General features: G+C 48.3%; 1 protein-coding gene across 4 annotated transcripts; it reads right to left on the reverse strand.

Moving 5' to 3' along the window:
• Positions 1–220: 220 nt before the first annotated feature.
• On the reverse strand, positions 221–25,880 carry ZNF212 (zinc finger protein 212). Of its 4 annotated transcripts, XM_010600116.3 has the most exons (7): positions 23,837–25,880; positions 20,591–20,677; positions 7,173–7,562; positions 6,918–7,044; positions 4,361–4,450; positions 3,138–3,655; positions 221–3,051 (listed from the first exon to the last, which is right to left on the reverse strand). In XM_010600116.3, the coding sequence occupies exons 1-7, from the start codon at positions 24,032–24,034 to the stop codon at positions 2,821–2,823; spliced, it is 1,641 nt and encodes a 546-aa protein (XP_010598418.3). In that variant the 5' UTR covers positions 24,035–25,880; the 3' UTR covers positions 221–2,820. The 4 variants fall into 4 exon arrangements, with proteins under 4 accessions (XP_010598418.3, XP_010598416.2, XP_010598415.2 ...); XM_010600114.3 differs by having other exon boundaries at positions 223–3,652; XM_010600113.3 differs by having other exon boundaries at positions 224–3,655.
• Between the last annotated feature and the right edge of the window lie 98 nt (positions 25,881–25,978).

A 25,978-nucleotide genomic window follows, 5' to 3' on the forward strand; every position in this document is an offset into this window, starting at 1 on the left:
TTCACCACACACACACACACACCCCACAATGGCCCCTGTGCACCACACGTGCACACACACGCACTGCGATGGCCCCTGTTCACCACACACACACACCCCCCACAATGGCCCCTGTGCACCACATGTGCACACACACGCACTGCGATGGCCCCTGTTCACCACACACACGCACACGCACTGCGATGGCCCCCGTTCACCACACACACACGCACTGCGATGGCCCCTGTTCACCACACACACACACACCCCACAATGGCCCCTGTGCACCACATGTGCACACACACGCACTGCGATGGCCCCTGTTCACCACACACACGCACGCATTGCGATGGACCCTGTTCTCCAGTACACACACACACGCACTGCAATGGCCCCCGTTCACCACACATACACACACACACACACACACACACGCACTGCGATGGCCCCCGTTCACCACACACACACGCATTGCGATGGCCCCTGTTCACCACACACACACACACACAGATAGTCCTGTTCACTACACACACATGCACTACTGTGGCTCCTGTTCACCACATGCATACACACACACACACTGCGATGGCCCCTGTTCACCACACACACATGCACTGAGATGGCCCCTGTTCACCACACACACACACACACAGATAGTCCTGTTCACTACACACACATGCACTACTATGGCTCCTGTTCACCACATGCATACACACACACACACACTGCGATGGCCCCTGTTCACCACACACACACACACCCCACAATGGCCCCTGTGCACCACATGTGCACACACACACACTGCGATGGCCCCTGTTCACCACACACACACACACGCACTGCGATGGCCCCCGTTCACCACACACACGCACACGCACTGCGATGGCCCCCGTTCACCACACACACACGCACTGCGATGGCCCCTGTTCACCACACACACATGCACTGAGATGGCCCCTGTTCACCACACGCACAGACACGTTGCGATGGCCCTGTTCACCACACACACACACATTGCGATGGCCCCTGTTCACCACACACACACACGCACCGCAATGGCCCTTGTTTACCACACGTGCACACACACACACGCACTGCGATGGCCCGTTCACCACACGCACACACTGCGATGGCCCCTGTTCACCACACACACAGACACACACACGCACTGCAATGGCCCGTTCACCACACGCAGACACACACTGCGATGGCCCCTGTTCACCACACACACAGACACACACACACACGCACTGCAATGGACCCTGTTTACCACACACACGCATGCACTGCGATGGCCCCTGTTCACCACACGCACGCACACTACGATGGCCCCTGTTCACCACAGGTGCACACATACACACACATGCACTGTGGCGGCCCCTGTTCATCACACTCTCACACACACATGCACTGCAATGGCCCCTGTTCACCACAGGCGTGTGCACACACACACACACTGTGATGGTCCCTGTTCACCACACACACACACCACGATGGCCCGTTCACCACACATGTGCACACACAGATGCTGCGATGGCCCCTGTTCACCACAGACACGCACTGCGACAGCCCGTTCTCCACCACACTCACGGTCCCACAAAGACTCTCAGGCATGCCTGCCCTCCTACTGTCTGTCCTGGGCTTACGGGGAGATGCAGGCTAGGTAGGCTCCAGGCCCTCCCCAGCTTGGCCCAGGAAAGCATTCGTAAGGAATGGAGAAAAACAACCCAACATGCGCAAGTTTTTGCTAGTAGCAGGTTTTATTCTAGGCAGCTGCAAATCCTCGGGACGTTTACCATGGCCCAGGAGCCCACTCCCATTCACACTCCTGAGCAAGCAGCCATGGGCCCTTTCTCCATCGTCTTGGACACTGTGTGGCTGGAACAACCTCAAGTGACAACTGGTGCAGTCTGAAGAAGCTCAGCCAACGCTGGTACAATCTGAACGGCATTAGGGAACAAAGCAGACTTCCATCCCAGAGGCTGCGGGGCTGCAGGGCTGCAGGGCTGCAGGGCTGCAGGCAGGACAGGGCTGCAGGCAGGACAGGGCTGCAGGCAGGACAGGGCTGGCAGAGGCACGGAGGTGTGCTGAGAAACCAACCCCAGGGCCAGCGTTCACTCCCGGCTGGGTGGTGGGCTCTAGCCGCCTCCTCTCTTCCTCTTGGTTCTTTTCAGATAAGGAGCCCCCACGAAGAGTGCCAAGTGCCCCCCAGAGGCACCCAGCACACTGTACCCTCATCTCTGACCTATGTGTGGGCTCCAGGAGCCCCCAAAACTGTTCCCTCCTACAGGGCAGGCCCAGTCCCCATGTCAGGAACGACTTCAACAACTCTTGAAATTTAGAAAACAAGTGTTGGCCTATATATTTTTTTAAATCAACAAAAATCCAATTCCAAAGAAGGTTCTTCAGAGCAGGGTAAGCAGTTGACTAAAAGTTACTTCTATGTTTTATGAAAACAGGAGGAAAAGGAGGCTGTGCGTCCTGGAGCTCTTCCATACACCTGCTCGACCTCTGGCCCCACTCAACCCTGACAGGAAGACATTCACGCTGGGTCTGGCCTTGAGACTGTCTCCCCAGCCCCTCAAGGGGGACCTCAAGAGAGCTACCTCAGCAGGTGGAGAGGCACCAGAGGCCCGGCCCCAGACCCCTCTGCCCCACGTGGCTTCAGGAGAGCCGCTGTACCAGCCTGGGGTCAGAGGAAGGCAAACCACTGGAGACTGTGCCTGCCTACCCAACCTGCCTGTCTGCAGCGGCTCTTCAGGGGGACCAGTGCCGCGCCCCCCGCCCCCCTGGACGGCGAGGGGCCAGCCCCCTTAAAGCAGGCCTTTGGGCCTCCCAGGCTCAAGGGCTGGCCCCCCACGCTTGCGCTGGTGGGTCTTCTGGTGCTGCAGGAGGTGCTGTTTCTGGATGAAGCTCTTGCCGCACTCGGGGCAGCCGTAGGGCCGCTCGCCCGTGTGGATGCGCTGGTGCCGCACCAGGTCGGAAGGGTGGCTGAAGCTCTTGCCACAGTAGCCACAAATGAGGGTGCTCCGGCTTCTCCTCCAAGGGATGTGGCCGGGGAGGGGGACAAGGCTGTTGGGCGAGAACCTCTCCTGGGTACATGGGTCGGCCCCGGGCCCCTCTTGCAGGTGGCAGCGCTGGTGGGTGGTCAGGCTCACCTTACAACTGAAGATCCGTGGGCACAGGCCACACTGATGCAGCCTGGCCTTCTTGGCCTGAGGCTTGAGTTGCAGCCTGGGTCGAAGGTCCTCCCTGGGCTCTGGGTCTTCGTGAGACACCCACCTCGAGTGGATTTGCTGGTGCAGGACCAGCTGTTGCTTGCCACAGAAACTGACTCCACACTCAGAACACCCGTAGGGGCCAGTGGTGTCCCTCTGCAGCTGCAGGCCCGGCTGCCCTTCCTGACCCAGTTGTGCCTGCCTACTGGATGCCGGTTTCCGGCGGCCTCCCTGAGTCCTGACCCTGCTGGGGTCTCCACTGCTCTCAATGGGCTCCTCTGCATCCAAGCCCCTGGGGCCTGACTCCATGGAGACAGAGCTGCCCTGACCATCCCAGAGCACTGTCTGCTCTGGGCTCAGGAGAGCTTGCTCTTCAGCTGTGCCCAGGAACTCTCCAGAAAGCTCTGCAAAGCCTTCCTGCTGGTACTCTACCTCCTGTTTGATCGTGCCCCTGTCTACTGCAAGGGAAAGACCATGAGAAAAGATCAAATCCTACACCTCTGGCTGGAGGTGAACAAACATCTGCAAGTTTCAGAAGGGCTCAAACCAAAGCACCCAGGAATGGTGAGGGGATCAGGATATCCAGAGAAAGAGAGGCTGACTGGGCCGTCAGACGTGTAAAAACGAAACCTGTGTTCATCCATCTACATGGTGACTCTGAATATGTTAGTCCCAAAAACAATGTTATAAATGATAGTTCTCCTGTGAAATACTTCTAGTGTTATTTGATCCCTGTGAAAATGGCAGAGTATGCCTTAACACCTATACTAATGTAAAAGTGTTAAGATAATAAACTTGAATGATTACAAAAAATAAATAAATAAACCTGTATCTTAACCATGCACTCTTCTCCTGCCTCCCCCGCAGTCAGCATCACTCCTAGGGATCTGAGCCGCCTGCTCTCAGTGTCCGGCAGCTCTGACAATGCCTGTCACGGGCTCTACTCTGCAAGGCAGAGCAGTATGGCACAGCCCTCCATCTCAGGCCCCCGTGTAGTGTAAGGAGTTAAGACACACAGGTAGGTGAACTAACAATAACCATAGGGTCCAGAATAAGTAATGCCAGGGGAGAATACACAATCAGCGTCTGGCAGTCTAGCAGTGGGAGAGTTCACCACAGGCTGTGGGGGACGGGGAGTGGGGGAATATTCTGGGACCACTCACCTGGGTGGGCATCACCAGGGCCTTCCTCCTCCAAGCCACCCAGCATCTCTGCACCCAACTCTGCTTCTCCATCGGGTTGGCCAAGAACCTCTGGGTGGAAACGGCACAGTCTGAGCTTAGAGACTCACTGAGCACTGGTCAAGTGCTGATGAGCACAGTGACCAGTGTCAGGGGTCAGTACTAAAGAGCAAGAGTCCAAGGCTGCTGTCCTCATCGCTTTTCCCTGGCACTTTGGCACACTTAAGAAAGAACGGTCCATTCTAATCATCCAGCCAACCCCCGGCTGCCTTTGCTCACTCGCCCGCCAGAGCCTCCAAAGCCTGGGGCAGCCCAGAGCCCACCGTCCTTCGGCAAGCACCAGCTCTTCTTCATGTCTGCTTGTGCTGCAGGTTTGGGCAGTGCTTCCCTCCAGGGTACCCAGCTCCATCCTGCCAAGGCACCGCAGGTAAGGCAGGAACCTCTACCCCATGGTCACAGGCCAGGAGCCAGGCACCCAGAGAGCACAACCCGCCCAGGGCAGTTACCTCCTGACCTCGGTTTGTCTCCCCTGCCACTCTGCTTCAGGCACACTGGCCTTCTTGCTATTCTTCCACGGACCTAGGTTTTGAAATATTTTATCTACCAAATAAAATGCATTTAGTATGTAATAGTTAATATATATAAAGATTTATACCTGCCAAGCAACACTTCTAACCAACATGAAATAAACGAGACCACAATGATTGGCTAGAATCCAGCCAAATGCAAAGAAAATACCTTGGTTGGCCTGTTCAGCCCACCTCAGGCCAGGAAACACGCGATTCCTTGCCAAGCTCTCGAACATTACAACAGCGTGGGGAGCTCTAGCTGTGTTACACCACAATACACGCATATGACATCTTAGTGAATATTACCGACATGACCCTGAGAAGAAATACTACACTGAAATGAGTTCCTTTATGTAGACTTTTGCCTTGGATTTTGGGAAAAATAGCTTGGGAAATTTTTCCCTTAAGCCCTCAGAAGTTGTTACCTTGGCCCTAGTTCCCTGGAGAGAACTGCTTGGGGACCTCCCAGGTTGCTTTCTACCACAATGAGTTGTTCATTTTGCCCAAGGAAATTACTTTTATATAAGACATCAGTTGACTGACATCTAATGGTCTTATGACCTTCCCAAAACGACTAGCTGGGCTAGTTAATTTACTACTCAAATAGTGGCTTGAAAATCCACCCAACAGGACTGAGTGACTTGCAGCCCACCAACGGAATTGGTTGTTTTGTCGTCCTGCTGGGAAGGACACGCACTGAAATCGTACAGGAGTGTGCTTATACAAGCAGCCAACCGCACAGAGGTTTTAGAGGCAAAGAGAGAGAAGAGGCAAGGAGGGAACCTCATGACCAGGAAGAACCTGGAGCGGGGCACTCTGGACTCAGGGTTCCTATGAGGGGAATCGCCTATAAGAGCTGTAATATGGGTCAAGGACTGTAAAGCTGAAGATGGTGAGGAGCCTGGAAGCGGCCCTGCGGCAGAGAGCCAGCAGCAAGAGGACCAGAAGAGGGTGCAGTTGTGAAGAACCAGCTGCAAGAGGCCTGGAACAGGGCCTGGCAAATGACAGAAAGCTGCTGCTAGGAAAACAGCTAAGAGAGCTGAGCAAACTGCTAAACACTGGCTACGAGCTAGGCCAGTTAGCCGTGGGGAGCCCTGAAGGCAGAGGTCTGAATGGCTCAGGGGGTACACGCACAACAGAGGAGCGTGCACGGCTGAGAGGGTGCACACAGGGTGGAGAGGGTGCATGCATGGCAGAGAGGGTGTGTGTACAGCAGAGAGAGCGAGTGCATGGTGGAGAGGGTGCATGCATGGCCAAAAGGGCGCGTGTACGGCAGAGAGGGTGCGTGTACAGCGGAGAGAGCAAGTGCATGGCAAAGAGGGTGAGTGCATGGCGGAGAGGGTGCATGTACGGCGGAGAGGGCGCAGTGCAGGGCGGAGAGGGGCCTGCTTGCTTGCACAGTGGTGGGCAGCTGACACAGCTGTCCTGGTTGGAAGCTGCCCTGCACTGAAGAAGGGTATGCTCTCCACTTTGGGGGAGTCTTCCCGACCTTGTCCACACGCTTCCTGATCCTGACCCGGAGTTGTGGCCTGTTACAACCTTAATAAACCACATAACTACAAGTATGGTCTGTGAGTTCTGTGTGGCCCCTGCAATGAATTACCAAGCCCAGAAGAGAAGTACAGAGTGCCATGGGGGAACAGCTATTGTCAGAAATGGTCTAGGAGTGGAGGTATATCTGACCTCCACCTCACAGGAACCAGCTTTGTGCTGATCCTGGTTCTTATCCCTCAAAAATCTGGGTGCTTCCATACGCCCCATCTTAAATACGAAAGGCACAAACAATACTGAGACCTTCCCAAATGTCTCAGAAATAGAAGACACAGTGATGCCCATTCTCAACCCCGCACAGGCCAACTGAGAACCCAAACAAAACTGGAACCTCAGATTCTAGGAATCCAGGTGACAAGCTACAGGTCAGGAGTTGCAGGATGTCTGAGGGAGAATTCTGAGGTGGAAACGCAACTTACTCAGAGAGACCAGAGTCTCATAGTTGCTCTTCATCACATTTCTGTAAAGCTCCCTCTGCCAGTCCTCCAGGTTCTCCCACTCCTGCTCTGAAAGACAGACTTCATCATCCACAAATGACCTGGACACCTGAAATCACCAATGCCACATGGTGAGTGCCTCTAGCTGTAGCCAGGAAGGAAAAGGCAGCGGTTTAGAGTCTTAAATGAAAAGGGTTGGTCTCCCTTCTCGCCTCCCTTTTAATCCCATGAGCTGACCTTGGGCACCTCGCCCTTGCTACCCGGGGGCAGCCGCAGGACCCAGAAGTTTCTGTTGCGCAGCAGGTTCTCCATGTTCTCCAGCCGCCTCTGCAGCAGCCCGTACTCTTGCAGCAGCGTCCCCAGCACGGCCCACTTGCTCTCCATGTGGTTCCCGAACTCCACGGCCATCTTCTCACAGTCAGCCAGCTTCTTCTCGGCCGTCCCCGTGCGCCCCTCCAGGCTCTGTAGCCAGGCAGCCTGGGACTCCATTTTCTTCTCCACGGCCTGGATAGCAGCCACCACGGTCCAGAGTGAGATCTCTGCAGTCTGCAGGTATGAGCTTTTTTCTGTTGCTTGTGGAGGAAGTGTGGAAGAACTTAAAGGTGTGGAGCAACGTTTTCTCTTGTGCTGTGAAAAAGAGAGTTAGAGTCAGCCTGACAAGGTCATTTCCAAACATGGAGTAAACAAAACAATGCGCACATGCCAGAGGTGCTGAGAACTACCTAATTCCCAGTTGTAGCTTTCTAAGTTGGCATCTACTCGATGGCAATGGGTTTGGCTTTGGGTTTTTAATACTACTTTTAAGATACACATATTCTCTATTCTGATACTGAAAACCATACATGTACGTTGTAATAACTTTGGAAAATAAGAAAAATAATGTAAATTACCACCATCCAGAGATAAGCTGTTAGAATTTGTGTATTTCCCATAAGCTTTTTTCATCTTTAAAATTTTTTTGATGAAATTGAAGTCATATTGTATATAATCTTTTGTTACCTGCTTTTCACACTAAGCATTATTTTATAAGCACTTTTCCATGCCAGTATTCATTTTTTAAAACCAGTTCCTTTCTATTTGATATTCTGGACTATTTGTAATTTTTTTTTTTTTTTGCTATGATACATAGCAAAAAACAGATGCAGCGCTAGAGGTGCTCACTCGTCTATGCCAAGAAATAAGGAAGACAGCTTCCTGGCCAACTGACTGGAAGAGATCCATATTTATGCCTATTCCCAAGAAAGGTGATCCAACCAAATGTGGAAATTATAGAACAATATCATTAATATCACACACAAGCAAAATTTTGCTGAAGATCATTCAAAAACGGCTGGAGCAGTATATTGACAGGGAACTGCCAGTAATTTAGGCCCGTTTCAGAACAGGACGTGGAACCGGGGATATCACTGCTGATGTGAGATGGATCCTGGCTGAAAGCAGAGAATACCAGAAGGATGTTTACCTGTGTTTTACTGACTATGCAAAGGCATTCGACTGTGTGGATCATAACAAACTATGGATAACACTGCGAAGAATGGGAATTCCAGAACACTTAATTGTGCTCATGAGGAACCTTTATAGAGATCAAGAGGCAGTTGTTCGGACAGAACAAGGGGATACTGATTGATTTAAAGTCAGGAAAGGTGTGCGTCAGGGTTGTATTCCTTCACCATACCTATTTAATCTGTATGCTGAACAAATACTACAAGAAGCTGGACTATATGAAGGAGAACGGGGCATCAGGATTGGAGGTAGACTCATTAACAACCTGCGTTATGCAGATGACACAACCTTGCTTGCTGAAAGTGAAGAGGACTTGAAGCACTTACTAATGAAGATCAAAGATCACAGCCTTCAGTATGGATTGCACTTCAACATAAAGAAAACAAAAATCCTCACAACTGGACAAATGAGCAACTTCATGATAAACAGAGAAAGACTGAAGCTGTCAAGGATTTCATTTTACTGGGATCCACAATCAATAGTCATGGAAGCAGCAGTCAAGGAATCAAAAGACGCGTTGCATTGGGTAAATATGCTGCAAAGGACCTCTTCGAAGTGTTGAAGAGCAAAGATGTCACCCTGAAGACTAAAGTGCGCCTGACCCAAGCCATGGTATTTTCAATCGCATCAGAGGCATGTGAAACCTGGACGATGAATAAGGAAGACCGAAGAAGAATTGACGCCTTTGAATTGTGGTGTTGGTAAAGAATATTGAATATACCATGGACTGCCAAAAGAACGAACAAATCTGTCTTGGAAGAAGCGTGGCCAGGATGCTCCTTAGAGGCAAGGATGGCGAGACTGCACCTTACATACTTTGGACATGTTGTCAGGAGGGATCAGTCCCTGGAGAAGGACATCATGCTTGGCAGAGCACAGGGTCAGCGGATAAGAGGAAGACCCTCAGCGAGGTGGATTGACACAGTGGCTGTAACAATGAGCTCAAGCATAACGATTGTAAGGATAGCGCAAGACCGGACAGTGTTTTGTTCTGTTGTGCATAGGGTCGCTATAAGTTGGAACCGACTTGATGGCACCTGACAACAACAACATGATAAATAAATGTAATTTACTGCCAACAGTGCCTCCACTGAGCCCTGGTGGGACAGTGGTTAAGAGCTTGGCTGCTAACCAATCAAAAGGTTGGCAGTTCTAATCTACCAGCTGCTCCTTGGAAACCCTATGGGGAAGTTCTACTCTGTCCTATAGGGTTACTGACCCAAAATTAACTCAGGTTTTGTTTTGTTTTTTTGTCTTGCCTCCACAATCCCACTAGACTTCAAAATTGATCATTTTACCCCTTCTAAAAACCTTTCAATGGCTCCCCCACAGTAGAGACAAAATTCTTTGGCAGGGCCTATAGGCCCTAACTCATTCATCTTTGCAACATAGCAGCTAGTTCAGTGAATAACATATACTAAATTTTCCATAGACATTTACTTTCTGAAATGACTTCACTCAACCTACTGGCTTTTCCTTAGAATTCTCATTTTTATGCTCTGTTCCTGCAGTGGGGGAGTCACTGTGATTGAAGAAACCAACACTTAGCCAGCTAGGAGTCGAAGGGAACTTTCTGGGTGATGGAAATATTATCTTGGTAAAGGTGATGGTCACACATTTGTCAAAACTGCCCTCTCACCACCATCTCCCACTGTATGTCATTTTAGTCCTAAATCCCCAAATCTTCATGTTCTTCTACATGGCACACATGTCACTGAGGCTGCTTCTCTAACCACAGTGAAGACACTGAGAGGAAGTATCTGAAAGAGCTGCTGTGACCAAGGGTGTAAGTCTGGAGGGAAAGGGCAGAATGGATGATCGAACACAGCCAGGCCGTGACCTACTCCACTTCCTCCATTCGGTTAATTCACTGTCAAACATACGTAGGTCAAAAGCTTAAATATCTCCCCCCGCAAAAATTAAAAGTTAACGTAAAAGATGAATACAAGTGAAACAAGCCAAAATAACAGATTATTGGATAAAAAGATTTTATCACACCCGTTCTGCTTTTAACTTTAGATCTCTAAGCAGCTAGCTTTTTGTAGTCTCCTCTTTCCTTTCTGTGGCTCAGGGTTTTGTTGTTTGCCAGCTTTTTTTCCAGATAAAAGAGGGTGGGGATCTGAGCAGGACAATAACCTCCTGCTCTTCCAGATAGCAAGTTTCTTTCCTTTGTTTTGCATTATCTATTGTGACGGAAACAATCCAGAAGTCTATCAGCTGGTGAATGGATAACCAGATTGTGGTCCATCCATACAGTGGACCACTGAGTCAATCTGGACTCATACTGACCCTGTGGGACAGAGTAGGACCGCCCCATAGGGCTTCCAAGGCTGTTGTCTTTATGAAAGCAGACTGCCACATCTGCCTCCAGTGGGTTTGTGGGTTCACACTACTTAGCAGCCAAGTGCTTAACCACCATACCACCAGGGCTCCTTAAAGGAATATTACTCAGCAAGGAACAAACTACTGATACATGTACCATGAAGGACTCTCTAAAGCATTGTACTAAGGGTGAGAGGTCAGACACAAAAGCTACTTACTGTATTCCATTTACACAGCATTCTGGAGAAGGCAAAGCTACAGGGACAGAAAGATGAGTTATTGCCCAGGGGAGGAGACTGATTACAAAAGGGCAAGACGGAAACTCCTGGGAAGATGGAAATATTCTAGTCTATATCCTGGTAACAGTGACAGTTACACGTTTGTCAAAACTCACTGAACTGTACACCTAGAGAGTGAATTTTCCTGTGTGAACTGTATCTAAATACTCCTGACTTAGAATGAGTGTCTCATCTCCAGGAAGAGTATTTTTAATATTAAATAGCTATCATTAAATATACGAAAGTATAAAAACAAATCAAAAGAGAATATTTGTAACCAAGATATGACGTAGAAAGAAAAATTAACCCAAAAGTTAAAATGAAGACTATTTATAATTTATGAAAGTGATAACGCAGATGGTCAATAAACAAACGAAATCACATTAGAAGTCAGGAATGCAAATACAACCAAGGTATATCCAAGTTTAAAATGTTTTATCAATCTGGTAATTTGGGTATTTTATTGTTACAGAAAAGGTAGTAGCCCTATCTCTAGCAGTATTAATACAGATAAGCCAACTTTCTTTTGATTAGTATTTGCCTTGTGTATCTCTTCATATTTTCTTTTAATAATTTTTATTGTGCTTTAAGTTTACAAATCAAGTCAGTCTCTCACACAAAAACCCATACACACCTTGCTACACACTCCATTACTCTCCCCCAGTGAGACAGCCCGCTCCCTCCCTCCCCTCTCTTTTTGTGTCCATTCGGCCAGCGTCTAACCCCCTCTACCCTCTCATCTCCCCTCCTGGCAGGATCTTCATAGTCTTTTACAGTCAACCTTTTCTATATTTTTACCTTCTAGTTATGTCTCTTATAAACCATGTAACTGGATTCTTCCCCATTCTAACAATTTTTGCCTTTTAACTAGAACATTTAGTCTATTTATTGTAGTTGATGTATTTTTATATTTACCTTGTTTTGTGCTTTTTATCCCATCTGTCTTTTCATCTCCTTTTTTTTAAGATGACTTTTTTCTTAACTATTATTTCGCCCTTCTAATTTGGAAGTTATACAGCTGGTTTCTAGTCTTTTATCAATTATCCTAGAAATTACAGGATGAATATCAAACTCTAAACTTTACAGTTTTCTCAAACACAGACACCTTTAAACACTGTAATTCTGACTATCCCCTCCTGACTTACATCAATGCTGTCACGTATTTTAATTATGCCTTTGTTTTTAATCTGACAAAATATTACTACTTTATTCAGTCGATAATTTGTTGAGATTTACCCATTTTCATGTATCATCATAGTTTCTTACATTTTCAGGCCTTCCATTTAAGGATCATTTTCCTTTTACCTCAAGTAGATACTTAAGGATATCCTTTAATGCGTATGTTGGTAGCAAACTGTCTTAATTTGCCTAAAATGTCTATTTTACCCTTTAAAATTTTTATTTTATTGTGCTTTTGGTGAGGGTTTACACAGCAGTTAGGTCCCCATTCAACAGTTTCTACACAAGCTTCTCAGTGACCTTGCTTACATTCTTCACAACGCATAACATTCTCAGTATTTCCATCCTGGCTGTCCCATTTCCATGAATCTCACTTCCCTCCCCCCTTATATTCTCATCTTTGTTTTAAAGTAATTGTCAAGCATTTGGTCTCATATAGCTGATTTTTTAAAGCAGCACAGTACTTACAGGTGATAGTCATTATTTTTTGAGCCTATTTGTTATTTAGCTACAAGGTGACCTCAAGGGTTAGTTTAGGTTCAAGGTTTGAAGAGTTATCTCAGGGCAGTAGTCTCAATGAGTCCTCCAGTCTCAACCAGTCCAGTAGGTCTGGTTTTTTTGTTTTTGGGATTTTGAGGTTCTGTTCTACATTCTTCTCCCATTCTACCAGGGTTCACCTATTGTGGCCCTGATTAGAACAGTCAGCAGGAGTAGCCAGGCACCACCTAGCTGTTCTGGTATCAGGGTAGATGAGGCTGTGGTTTGCATGGACTGTTCGCCCTGTAGACTAGTTTTTTTCTTTTGAGTCTTTGGTTTCCGTCTTCCCCTTTTGCTCCAGACAAGTAGAGACGAATAATTAGTTGTATTTTAGATGGCTGCTACCGAACTTTTAAGACCCCAGTTGACACTACTCACCAAACTAGGGTATAGAACATAAACTTTATGAACTATACTACGCCATTTAACTGCAATGTCCCACAAGACCATGGTTCTAATACTTCAAACCCAGAAATTCAACCCCGCGAGGTGTTTGATGATGCCTATGACGTATACTCTTCTTTTTGGAAAACATTTCTGCTAAGTATTAAATTCTGGGATCACAGTTATTTTCCTTCAGCTCATTGATGGTGTCATTGCTATCCTGGCTTCCATCACTGCTGTCGAGAAGTTAACCCCTTAGTTGTACTGTGGTTCACTTGAATGTATCTTTATCCGGATGCTTTAGAAATCTTTCTCTGCCTTGCATTTTATACTTTCACTACTATACATCAAGGTGATTTCTTTTCATATATTCTAACTGAGATCCACTAGGCTTCTATGTATTAATATTTTGCATCAGTTTTACAATACTCTTGGAGCCCTGGTGGCTCAGTGGTTAAGAGCTCAGCTGCTAACTAAATGGTCAGCAGTTCGAATCTAGCAGTCGCTCCTTGGGAGCCCTATGGGGCAGTTCTACCCTGCCCTATAGCGTTGGTATGAGTCGGAATCGACTCAATAGCAACAGGTTTGGTTTGGTTTTTTGGTTTTACAATACTCTCAGCCATTAGGTCCTCATCAAATATGGCTTCCAGTGCAGTCTGCACACACGTGTGTGCACCTTTGTGTGCACATATGTGAATTCCAATTACGTTACTTTTTCATTTTATCTTCCATCTCTTATCTCCCTTTTCATGTTTTCTGTCTTTTTTTTTTTTTACTCTGTGCTGTATTCTTCCACTCTACCATCAAGCTACTTACCCCCTCAGGATTTCTAATGTGCTCAGTAAAGCTTTCCACCGACTTTTTCTTTTTTTTTTATTGTATTTTAGATGAAGGTTTACAGAACTAGCTTCTCATTAGACAATTAGCACACATATTTTTTGTGACATTGATTACCATTCCCATGACATGACGGCACTCCCCCCTTCTTGACCTTGGGTTCCCTATTACCAGCTTTCCTGTCCCCTCCTGCCTTCTGGTCCTCACCCCTGGGCTGGTATGCACCTTTAGTCTTGTTTTATGGGCCTATCTTTGGCTGAAGGGTGAACCTCAAGAGTGACTTCATTACTGAGCTAAGAGGGTGGCTGGGGGCCATACTCTTGGGATTTCTCCAGTCTGTCAGGGCAGTAAGTCTGGTCTTTTTTTGTGAGTCAGTATTTTGTTCTACATTTTTCTCCAGCTCTGTCTGGGACCCTCTACTGTGATCCCTGTCAGAGCAGTCGATGGTAGTAGCTGGGTACCATCTAGTTGTGCTGGACTCAGTCTGGTGGAGGTTGTGGTAGTTGTGGTCCATTAGTCCTTTGGACTAGTCTTTTCCTTATGTCTTTAGTTTTCTTCATTCTCCCTTGCTCCAGGTGGGATGAGACCAGCGGAGTATCTTAGATGGTCGCTTACAAGCTTTTAAAACCCCAGACGCTACTCACCAAAGTAGAATGTAGAACATTTTCTTCATAAACTGTGCTATGCCAATTGAGCTAGATGTTCCCTGAGACCATGGTCCCCACAGCCCTCAGCCTTGTAATTCAGTCCCTCAAAGAATTTGGATGTGTCTATGGAGCGTCCATGACCTTGCCTCTGACAGAGTTGTACTGGCTTCTCTAGTATTATCTACTTACCGTCTTACCTTACCACTTACCTATTACCTACTTAGTGTTTTTCCATCCTCATCCCTCCCCTCCTTGGTAACCATCAAAGATTGTTTCTTTTTGTGTATAACCTTTTACGAGTTTTCATAGTACTGGTCTCATACAATATTTGTCCTTTTGTGATTGACTTATTTCACTCAACATAATGCCCTCCAGATTCATCCACTTTGAGATGGTTCGTAGGTTCATCGTTGCTCCTCATCACTGCGTAGTACTCCATTGTGTGTATGTACCATAGTTTATTCACTCATCTGTTGATGGGCATCTAGGTTGTTTCCAACTTTTTCTATCAACAATGCTGCAGTGAACATTGGTGTGCATATGTCTATTCCTGCAATGCTCTTATTTCTCTAGGATATACTTCTAGGTGTGGAATTGCTAAATCAAATGGTATTTCTATTTCTAGCTTTCTAAGGAAGCATCATATTGTCTCCCAAAATGGTTACACTATTTTGTATTCTCACCAACAGTGTATAAGAATCCCAATCTCCCCGTTTTCATTTTAATTACATTCTTCACTCTAACAAGTTCTATTTGATTTTTTTCTAGCCTGTTTAGTCATTTTTACAGTCTCTTGGCCTTTACTCATATTTTCTAAGCTTTCTTTTAATCTGTAAATATGCTAAACATACTTATTTCATATTCTGTATCTGATAATTCTGATACTTGAAATCTTTGAGGGTCTAATTTTGTTACACATTGTTTTCACTGGCTCTTCCTCATGGTTTTTCCTTGCTGCTTTAGTAATTTTTGATTGTGAGCTCATATTTCTTAGAGCTTTATGAGAATTATCTAAAGTCTGTGTTACAGAGGCTGGAGGAAACTCTGAAACTGTGGCTTCCGGACGCACTGTTAACCCAGAACTGAAAACATTCCCAAAGCCCACTCTTCAAAGATTAGACAGGACTATAAAACAAAAAATAATACACGTGAGGAATGTGCTTTTCTTAGTTCAATCAGATATACAAGACCAAATGGGCGGCTCCTGTCCAAAAAGTGGGATGAAAAGACACAGGGAACCCGGGGTGGAAAGTGGGAGTGTGCCGTCACATTGCGGAGATTGCAACTAATGTCACAAAACAATATGTGTATACATTTTTGAATGAGAAATTAAATTTTAAAAATGAAGTCTGTGTTAAATGTAGGATCTTCCAGAGAAGATCTGTGTTTACTTCTACTAGAGAGTTGGGGACTCTACTTTAAATTCTTGACTTGAGGCTTCTTGGACCATCCAGGTAGTATGAATCCAGGCAACAAGCTTACATGAGAGTCACCATGAATTCTCAAAGGGCATCCCCATCCTCTGCCCTGCACCTCTTAGCACCAAGGTCTGGTTACACGAGAGTCACCATGAATTCTCAAAGGGCATCCCCGTCCTCTGCCCTGCACCTCTTAGCACCAAGGTCTGGTTACACGAGAGTCACCATGAATTCTCAAAGGGCATCCCCGTCCTCTGCCCTGCACCTCTTAGCACCAAGGTCTGGCACCATTTTCTCTGCAATCACCTGGGAATAAGAGCTTACTTTCAGCTCATCCTTACACAGAATGTTGCTCTTTGAAGTTTCAGCTTAATGGGGTTGGCGTAGCGGGCTTCTTAGACTCCCCGTCTTAGACTCTGAGTTTTGTCTTCTATTTTCCAGGTCCCCTCAGGCCATAAACACCGGAGATCAATGCTCAGCAAATGCCCTCAAAGTTGGCTTCAGAACTCTGCTTAAGAGTTCCCTCTTTCACTTAGTTTTTGGGCTCCAAGTATTCTTTACTAATATATATTTTAAAATATTTTATATATTTGAGTGGGGTTCCCCCCAGCATTTTTAGCGTTTTCATCAGGAGAATCAGTCAGGCATCTAGTTGTTTGGACTCTCAATTGAGAGTTACAGAATCTTCAACTGAAGAGATAACATTTGAGAATAAAACTATGTTCAAGGACAATTTAAATAAGCTCTATGATGACAAATCCATAACAAGTTATTTAAAGCAAATTTGGGATTTTAGGTGGGTCTTTACGGCTTCCTCTTAACAAGGTCTATTGATGACATATTGGTAAATGTGGACTAGCCAGTCATAAGGAAGCACTCTGAAGTTTATAATTTGTCCTCCTGCCCCACTTTAGCACTAATTTGATTGTGAAGAAAGCTAAGTCTCTGAATCAGCTTAGCTTAAAGGGTTCACACGAGCTAAATGTTGTGAACATCTGTGTCGTCTTCCTAACTCAACTCTAACTTCCTTGAAAACAAGCATTGTGTTCTGTAAGTCCTCCGATCCTTTCCCTCTTAGTTCTCACCCATTTCCTACAAGAATCAAATACAGTACACTCTCCTCATAGTAAAGCTTCACCACAGGACTTTCTCGGCTCTCAGTTCTCATACAGATCTGACATGATTTTTAAAGTGTTCCTGGAGTAAAAACTGCTGCATTAAAAACCCACTAAATTTCACCTGCCTTTGCCACAGAAAATCACCCTGTATTATTAAATACAACTTTGGAATGATATGAGAATGTCAGAGCTGGAAGGAACCTTAGAGATCATCTAGTAACTAGTTGAACACTCTCAATTTACACGTACAGAAATAGAGGCACAGATGGATGAACACTGGTGCCTAAAATCACCCAGCTTGAGAGTGAAGAGCTAAGAGTTCATGTCCAGGCTTTTCCTCAAACCCAGCTCTGTGTCTTGACATTTGTTGGGGAAGGGCGGGAGCGGGGAGTGTCAGACAGTTTCACAAACAAAACCCGGAGAATACACTGTGAAGTAACATCTGTCCTCAAGGAGAGGAAGCTCAGCCTGCTTTCAACCTGTGGCTTTGCCCCATGTACAGAAGTCTGAAGCCGGAGAGTGTGGCAGAAGGGATGTAGGGTAACACTATTCAGCTATATGCATTCCTTCCCTAATGGAGTCAGCTTTGCTCTTCCCCGAAGCATGCTGGAGATGAATTCAGGATGGACTCGGGCTAAAGTACAAGGCCAGGGGTGGCATGACTGGGCCAACGGCCAAGGTGGAGGAATGTCTTAGCAACAAGAAGGAAAACACCTGGGCCTGGATGTGAAGTCCCCGGGAACACTGACTGCCCAAGGACGTGGGAGAAACGATGAGCCTTGGTACCAGCTGGAATGGTATATAGGCTTGGGTCCCTTCCTAGATGGCTGCAGAAAATACTCCAGCCGGCCACAGCTGGAGAGCAGCTGCTTGCCTGTGTCAGTAAGTTTCCCTGAATAAACTCACGAATCTGGAAAGGGTTATGTGTCAGTTTTTAGAATTATCTGCCAGGACGCACAGTGAGGGTCTTTCCTTGCTGGGGCTGTCCCGACAAGTGGTGTAGTCGGCAGGATCCGAAGGGCACATCATGCCTTTCCAGATGCATGGGAAAAAGCAGGCTCCACTGGGGGAAATCCCAGGGTGGCCAGGGACACATGTCCTGGGACCACTAGCCCAGGCTGTTGATGCCTGGGTACTTGTTTGTGAGTACAAGGATGCCCTGAAAACACCACAGGGATTGTTGCAGTTACTAGAGTCTTTGCATGTTGAGGAAGAAAAGAAGGATGTTCGTGTCTTGGTTGTGGGAGTTGCGCGGCCACTGTTGTGGGCATAGTGATATTCATGGGAGGCCCCAAAGCAAAAGCCAGATTGCTGTGCTGAGGCGGCTTATGTGGGGTGGCTTCTACTGGCTGCATTGAGAGGGGTGTCCGAATCAGAGCCAGCCGCTAGGGCCCTAATTAGGCAGCTGGAAGCAGAGCTGCAACTGGAGGATTTGTGTTCAGCATATTCCTCCTCCACTAAAACATTACTGCCCCCTTTGCGGAAGCAAGAGGCATCTTCGGGGGAAATCCCAGGATGGCCAGAGATGTCTACGTGGGGAGGTCTGGCCTGTATGCTTTTCTGTGGGAGAAATCCTGGGGTGGCCAGCGAAAACCAGTTAGCTCAGTTGGTAGAGCATGGGACTAGAGCTAGTTGGAGGGGATAAACAGGTCCTGATGCTGAGAACACCCTGTAACATCCAGTGCAAAGCAAGAGTTAAAACAGCAGGGAAAAAAGAAAAAAAAAAAGGAGTAAAAAGCCCTTCAAGAAAGCTTCTGTTGAGCGACCTTGAAGAGACCTCGGCATTCTCTGATAGCTGCCCCTGCCAAGGTAACTGAATAGCAACCTAGCTGCAGCTGCAATGGTAAGGGAAAAACTAAAAGAGGGGGCCCACCTCCAGGTTACCAGGCAACTGGGCTGGACCCATGCTTACACTTGGTGTGGTGGAGGTGTGGCTCCACAAATGAGTAAGGGCTTTGCCAACTTTTACCAGATCTTCTTTCAGAAATAACTAAGATTGAGGATTAAGCCTAATTTCTCTGTCACCAGTGAGGAGCAAAGGCCGTGTGTTACAATTAAAGTCCAGTGAGGTAGACTTTGGGTCTGAGGTCACTATTACTGAGACACTTGCCCCAGCCTGACTATGGATAGGTCCCTTGGGGCCCCTACAAATGCTTATTGTACACACTGATAATGTTGATGTATTGATGCACACCTTTGTAAACTTTCGCCTCTAAGTCCTGATGGGAATTGCTGCAGTTGGGCCGTCCCTGGAGGGACACAAGGAAACTGTGACACAGGCTATAGCTAACAGCCTGGCCATTCAATCTGGCCACTGACAACCCTCAGACTGACATATAACGCAAGTCCCTACAGAAATGAGACTTCTGGACAAAAAAATAACAAAATCAGTTCTGTTCCTGATAAGCCTTTTTTTACTTGGTTGGATAGTCATCAGAAAAGCCCCCCTGCTGAGAGTGGAAAACAGTCAATGAGTAGACCGGTCTTACCAGCTGACTGCAGAGGCTGAAACCTTGTCTGCTCCACAGTAAAGGGATGTGCAATCAACCACCTTCTGGATCTAAGAGAGGACCGTCCAGAGAGATTCACACAGCATTCTAGACTGGGCCTACATGCATGGACTGCTACTGCCATCAGAAAACACTGGATAGCACAGGAAAGCTGACCCGCCCATGAGACCCTGGCCAAGGCTAAAACCTGTGCAGGGACAGATCCCCAAGCCAACAGGCCAGGGTATTCTCAGCAGATAAATCATATCAGGGCTTTTTATCCTATACAGAGGCTTCCACTGGATCTTGAATGAACTCTTCACACTCTTTATCACCCCAAAACATAAGGGCAATTGAGCACTTCAATGGACAGGTTTAAATGGCTGATGGGAGGCAACAAGACAACCCCAGCCTGGACCATGCATCTCAGACAAGCAGTCTGGGGTCTCGATGCAGCAGTTCCCTGCAAGGGCATTTCTTATTTGTGCCGTAAGTTTGATCAAACTGTCTATTCTATACAATGTGTTTCTTTGGTGTAGAATTGTTCCTGACAAAAGATCTGTGTTCCACAAAGGCACTTGACCAGAGCCCAGGAGAGGAGGCCAAGCCTACGGCTTCCCCTGCCGAGGGGTAGGAGTCTCCCTCACCCCTCAACTGGGGGTGTGGCCAAGGTGTGCCACAGGTGCAGGAAGCCCTCCGCTGGGTGACAGGGGACTGAAGATCACACATTGAAATGATCATACGCTGGACCCCCACTAACAAGCAACGTGTTTTGGCTTTGGTGGACACAGGAGCAGAATGCAACCTGATGTATGATAACCCAGATAGGTTTAAAGGTCCTGGCTGTCTGAGTGTAGCTATTGATGAGTAGGGCGGTGGGGCTGTCAGGGTGTGCCAAATCAAACTAGTGCTGCAGATTGGAAGGCTACCCCCAAAGACCTACCAAGTATACATAGCCAGAATACCGGAATACATTCTGGGCAGAGATTTCTCGTTGGGGCTGGAGCTGCAGACTTCCAGTGAGTTCCACCTGTAAGCGAGAGCCGTACAAACTGTAGTACAAGGTAATGCTGAATGGTCCCCTGTGCAGTTGCACTCCCCAGCTCGGGTCATGGCCCTTAAGCAGTACGGCCTCCCTGGCGGGCACCAAGAAATCACTGAGGCCATGCAGGACCTACACCCAGTGGGGATTCTGAAACCACCCAAGAGCCCCTTCAATAGTCCTGTCTGGCCAATGCGCAAGCCAGACAGCTCCTGGAGAAAGACGGTAGACTACTGGGAATTGAATAAGGTGACTCCCCATTGTTTGCAGCTGTACCCAACATCGCACAGATGATGGGGCAAATGGGGGAGGCACTGGGCACTTACCACTTTGTGCTTGACTTGGCTAATGCTTTCTTTAGCACCCCTCTACACTCAGACAGCCAGGACCAGTTTGCCTTCAGTTGAGAGGTGAGGCAGTGGACTTTCACTGTGCTCCAACAAGGGTACCTGCATAGTCCAACCATATGCCATGGCATGGTTGCCACTGACCTCACGTGGTGGATTCCCCCTGCTGAGAAGGCCGTATTCCACTATTTCCATGATGTCATGCTGACCTCTAACTCATCTGCTTCTTTACAGACTGCAGCTGGTGAGGTAGCCAGGCACCTCCAGTCACGGGGATGGGCAGTGAGTGAGGAAAAAATGAAGGGCCCTGGTTTGTCAGTCAAGTACTTGGGTGTTATCTGGTCAGTAAGACAGGAGTGATGCCTGAAGCGGTGATAGATAAAGTCCAAGCCTACCCCCGCTGAGAAACTGTGAAGCAACTACAGGCATTTGTCAGGCTCCTAGGGCATTGTTACCCTTCATACCCCATGTAGCCCATATTCTACAACCCCTATATAGGTTAGTGAAAAAAGAAGTGAAACTGAAGGAGAGAGAAACAAAAAGATTGTATAAGAAAGTGATACGGGGGACTAGAGGGGAAGAGAATGAGTGAGAGAGAGACAGGTGAAACTGGGAAGAGTTCTAGAAAGTGAGGGTGTGAGAAGACAGAGCCCGTAAGAGACAGAGAATGCGAAGAAAGGAGCAGTGTGGGACTGAGAGACAAAAGAAGAGGAGGCCTTCCAGCAAGCGAGGGTCACTGTAAAACAAATACAGGCTTTAGAAGTGTTAATACAAGGTCAGCTGTGCCAATTGGACACAGCCTGTTACCCTGAGGGGTACAGGTGAGGTCTATGGCCACAGCAAAGCAACAAGAGTGCCACTGGGATTTTGGTCCCAGTTGTGGCGAGAGGAGAGAGGTATAGCATGTTGGAGAAACAGTCATGCACAGTGTATAATGCCCTACTGCAAGTGGAAGCAAGTCCTTATAAAGGGCCAAGTTCCCCTTTACTGGGAGCGTCGAACAGGACTAATACCTTCTGGCCTCTCAGGGTGATAAGTTCGATCACCGACAACAGTGTGCTAGAACCCTGCTAGCTGTTGCCAATAGTTGGTTAGGGAAGCAAAAGCAAAGCCTATGGGCAGGGGCATACCCATTGCCCAAGGGGTGGCTTTGGACATGTGGCTTGCATGGGTGGCCATAACTGCCCTACAACTGGGTGAGGTGCTGCACCTGGGGGCAGCTGTACATAGCTGCTAATATTTACACCACCCTCCCCAGTGTTCCCAGCAACTGGAAAACTGTAACAGCCCAGCGCAGATACCAGTGCACAACATGGTGGTTTTGCCCCTTGTCCCTGTTCTTGCCCCAGGGCACCATTATACATGTGGAGTGGCAGGTAGAGGCACTAGCCAGGCACACCACAGCTGCACTTAACACCAGGTGGGCTATCACCCTTCTGAATGGGGAGACTTAATACAGAAGGTCGTCCTTCAGGGTAGGATGGCCCTTGACATCCTGACTGCCACCCAGGGTGGCACCTGTGCTGTGATAAAAACTGAATGTTGCATGTATAGCCTTGATGCCTCTAAAAATGTCTTTGGCTCTGCAGGACTTGCAGCAACACATCACTGCTATCAAACGTGATGTCGCTAACCTTGTCTCCAGCTGGCTACAATCCCTCCCTTCCGCCTGGAAGAGGCTTCTGGGTGATATTGGGACTCTTTTATTACTATGTCTTCTCCTGTGTTGCTAGTTACACTGAGTATGCAGTCTGGTTTTGCAATGCTCCTCTGCATACCAAGTCCAAGGGCTATCGGGGAGGAGGGGGCGGTAAGACCGTGAGGACCTCGGGAGGGTACGCGGGGACGGACTGTAGGGACCTCAGGAGGGTACGCGGGGACGGACTGTAGGGACCTCAGGAGGGTACGCAAGGATGGACTGTAGGGACCTCAGGAGGGTACGCAGGGACGGACTGTAGGGTAATGCTACTCAGCCATATGCATCCCCTCCCTATCGGAATCAGCTTTGCTCTTCCCTGAAGCATGCTGGGAATGAATTCGAGATGGACTCAGGCTAAAGGTACCAGGCCGGGAGTGGCATGACGGGGCCAGCAGCCAAGACCGAAGAACGTCTTAGCAATAAGAAGAAAAACCTCTGGGCCTGGATGTGAAGTCCCTGGGAACACTGACTGCCCAAGGACGTGGGAGAAACAATAAGCCTTGGTCCCAGCTGGCATGGTATATGGGCTTGGGTCCCTTGCTAGGTGGTTGCGGAAAATACTCCAGCCGGCTGCCACTGGAGAGCAGCTGCTTGCCCATGTCGGTAAGTTTCCCTGAGTAAACTCATGAATCTGGAAGGAGCTACGTGTCAGTTCTTCGGATTCTCTCCCAGGACGCACAGTGAGGGTCTTTCCTTGCGGGGCTGTCCCCCCACAGGGGACGAGCAACACACCAGGCCAAGAACAAGCGGGTCGCAGAGAGGCAACGAGTCCTGGCTTCCCCGAGTGCCCGGTGCGCTCGCTGGCAGCGATGGGGACCAAGACTCTCCAATCTGGAAGCGGGCTCTGGCACTAGCAGGAGAGCTACCGTGCGGCGGCGAAACCAGCCTCAGAGAAGTTTCTCCAAGAAGGCGCGAAGCACTGGGCTCCCACCCCGACGCGGACAGAGCCGGGTAGAGTCAGGGCGGCGTCGGGGTCGCGGGAGCTGGGCCGGGGTCCACCGGCGCCGGCCCAGCCCCGGGGACCAAGCCCCCACTGAGTCCGGGACACGGAGCCCGTCCTGCGCCGGGCGCGCCCTCGCCCAGGGCCAAGGCGCCTCTTACCCACGCTGGCGCCGCCTCCGCCATCGTCACCGCCGCCCTCGACGCCCGCGACGCCTGGTTTCCCGGCCGCGCCGGACACAGCTGGAAGCCGCCGCCGCTGTGTTGACGCAGGGGCATGCTGGGAGACGCGCGGTGCATTCTAGGAGCGGGGGCCTTCCAGCCAAGACGGTCTTTGCCGCCTGGATCCACCGAGTGCATCCCCGCCGCGCCCCTTGTGGCCGGAGGGTGAACAGCAGCCTGGAGCTCTGGGCTGGACGGTTCAGGAGGGCCCTGTCTGTCTCTGTCAAGGGCACGCTCAGAACAAAAGGCCGACGAAGGCCCTTGGCTGAGTTTTCCATGTGCCCAGCACTCCGCGAGGCGTGCCAAGGGACTAAAGATTGTACAAAACTTAGATTCTGTCCTGAGGGAAGAACATGTAATCTAGTCGGGGAAAAGAGATGTGGCCCCAAATGGCAAGTGGCCTGGTTATTCCAAAAGTTCACCCCTTGCAACTTGCTTTTTTAGAAACTGGAAACACACTTCCCCATATAAACAGTTGGGGTCAGGTGCCAGGCCAACCCACCGTAGCCTAACTAAGGTACTCACATGCCTTGGATTTTCCAAGCTCACCCTGGTTTCAGATACTTAATCCCGTCTTGGTGCTGCTGTGAGATAGTGTGTTGGGAGATTTGGTTTGGAAACCATGGCTGAGAAACTGAATTTCTGTTCTTATGGTAGCCCTAGGAGACTAAGACACTCAACTCCAATCACCTGTACCCCTATAGTGCCATCCTGACTAGACATGGTTAAACACTAAAAAGGAGATTTATGGAACAAAATGGCCTCTTTAGACCAGTGTCTCCCAAGGTTACCTAGTCTGGTATCCTTGTAGGGTGACTTGGGGAGATCAAGTGTGTACTTCTCAAGCCCCCACCACATTCATATAGCCATATGATTTTGTTCTCACAGATATCATAGACTTCGGGCTCCTGGAGGGAAAGGACTGGGTCTTGTACTTCTTTGTTCCCTAAAAGGAGGTGTTTACTAAATGTCGAATAATGATCCAGTCCCCCCACTATTCCTCAGCCTTCCTTTTTCTATACATTAAGACACAAATTGACAAAAGGTAAAGGGACTGAGGCCATGAGCTTCCATGAGGCTGCTCAAAAGGCCACCACTCCAGTTCTCTACTTCTGAGCAGCAGCCTCTGCAGAGGCCCACTCATCACCAGGAATCTGGCGACCAGGTAGAGACAGTGCTGTGCAGTGCAATCCCACGGCCCTGTTGGAATCTCCAGGCAGACGGGGGGCAGAAAGCCCAGAAAAGAAAGCATACCCTGAGATGAGGAAGCAAACAAACGTCTGGGAAATTGACTATAGATCTGGAAGGACACTGAAGTTCTTAGCACTGGATGCTTCTCAGCAGTCTGGTAGGAAAGCGTTTCACTCTCTTGGTTTACTATGAATTTTTACCATTAAAATATTTTTTTAGGAGGAAAATAAGACCCCTGTTCTGCTTCAGTAGGTGGACTCCGGGGTCCATGCCGAGGCTCCTACTGCCTGGGAACTGGCAGAGGGTGGCATTCTGAATATCACAATCTCAGGTAAGTTCTGTGGTCAAGCTCAATTTTGGACTCTCTGGGGCATGCTGAGGGATGCTTGGTGCAGCGAGATCCACCAGACTGGTACCCGGTAACCAGCGAATTGGTCTTGGCTCCCTCACTAGCTCATTCACAAAACCTCTTTGGCAATCAGCTCCTTGAGGGTAAAATGAAGGGACCAGGCTAGATGTATGTGCTCACACTTTTAAACCCATGCCTCTGTAGTGATTCCTCACTCTTCTTCATTCTCCCAACAGCCAATAAAATTCGTTGGACTAATTCTCCATGATCTATATTATGACAATGTGGACTTTGTGCAAATGCTTTTAAAAAGTGGCACTGCCCCCTCCCAATCAAATCACTGCACTGGGCCCCCCTCTCTAAAAAACTCAATTGAACCTTGTCTGTTTAATTTCTCAACTTGTTAAGATTTGCCTCCTTCAAAACACAGAATGGAGCCCCCCAACCAAAAAAAAAAAAAAAAAAAGTTAACTGGGTTCCAGTTCACAGAGGAGCCACTACAGGAAGCCGAGCTGGAGACCCCTCCGCTCTGTGAACACACT

The sequence above is a fragment of the Loxodonta africana genome, chromosome 8 (assembly GCF_030014295.1).
Source record: "Loxodonta africana isolate mLoxAfr1 chromosome 8, mLoxAfr1.hap2, whole genome shotgun sequence".
Classification (NCBI taxonomy): domain Eukaryota; kingdom Metazoa; phylum Chordata; class Mammalia; order Proboscidea; family Elephantidae; genus Loxodonta; species Loxodonta africana.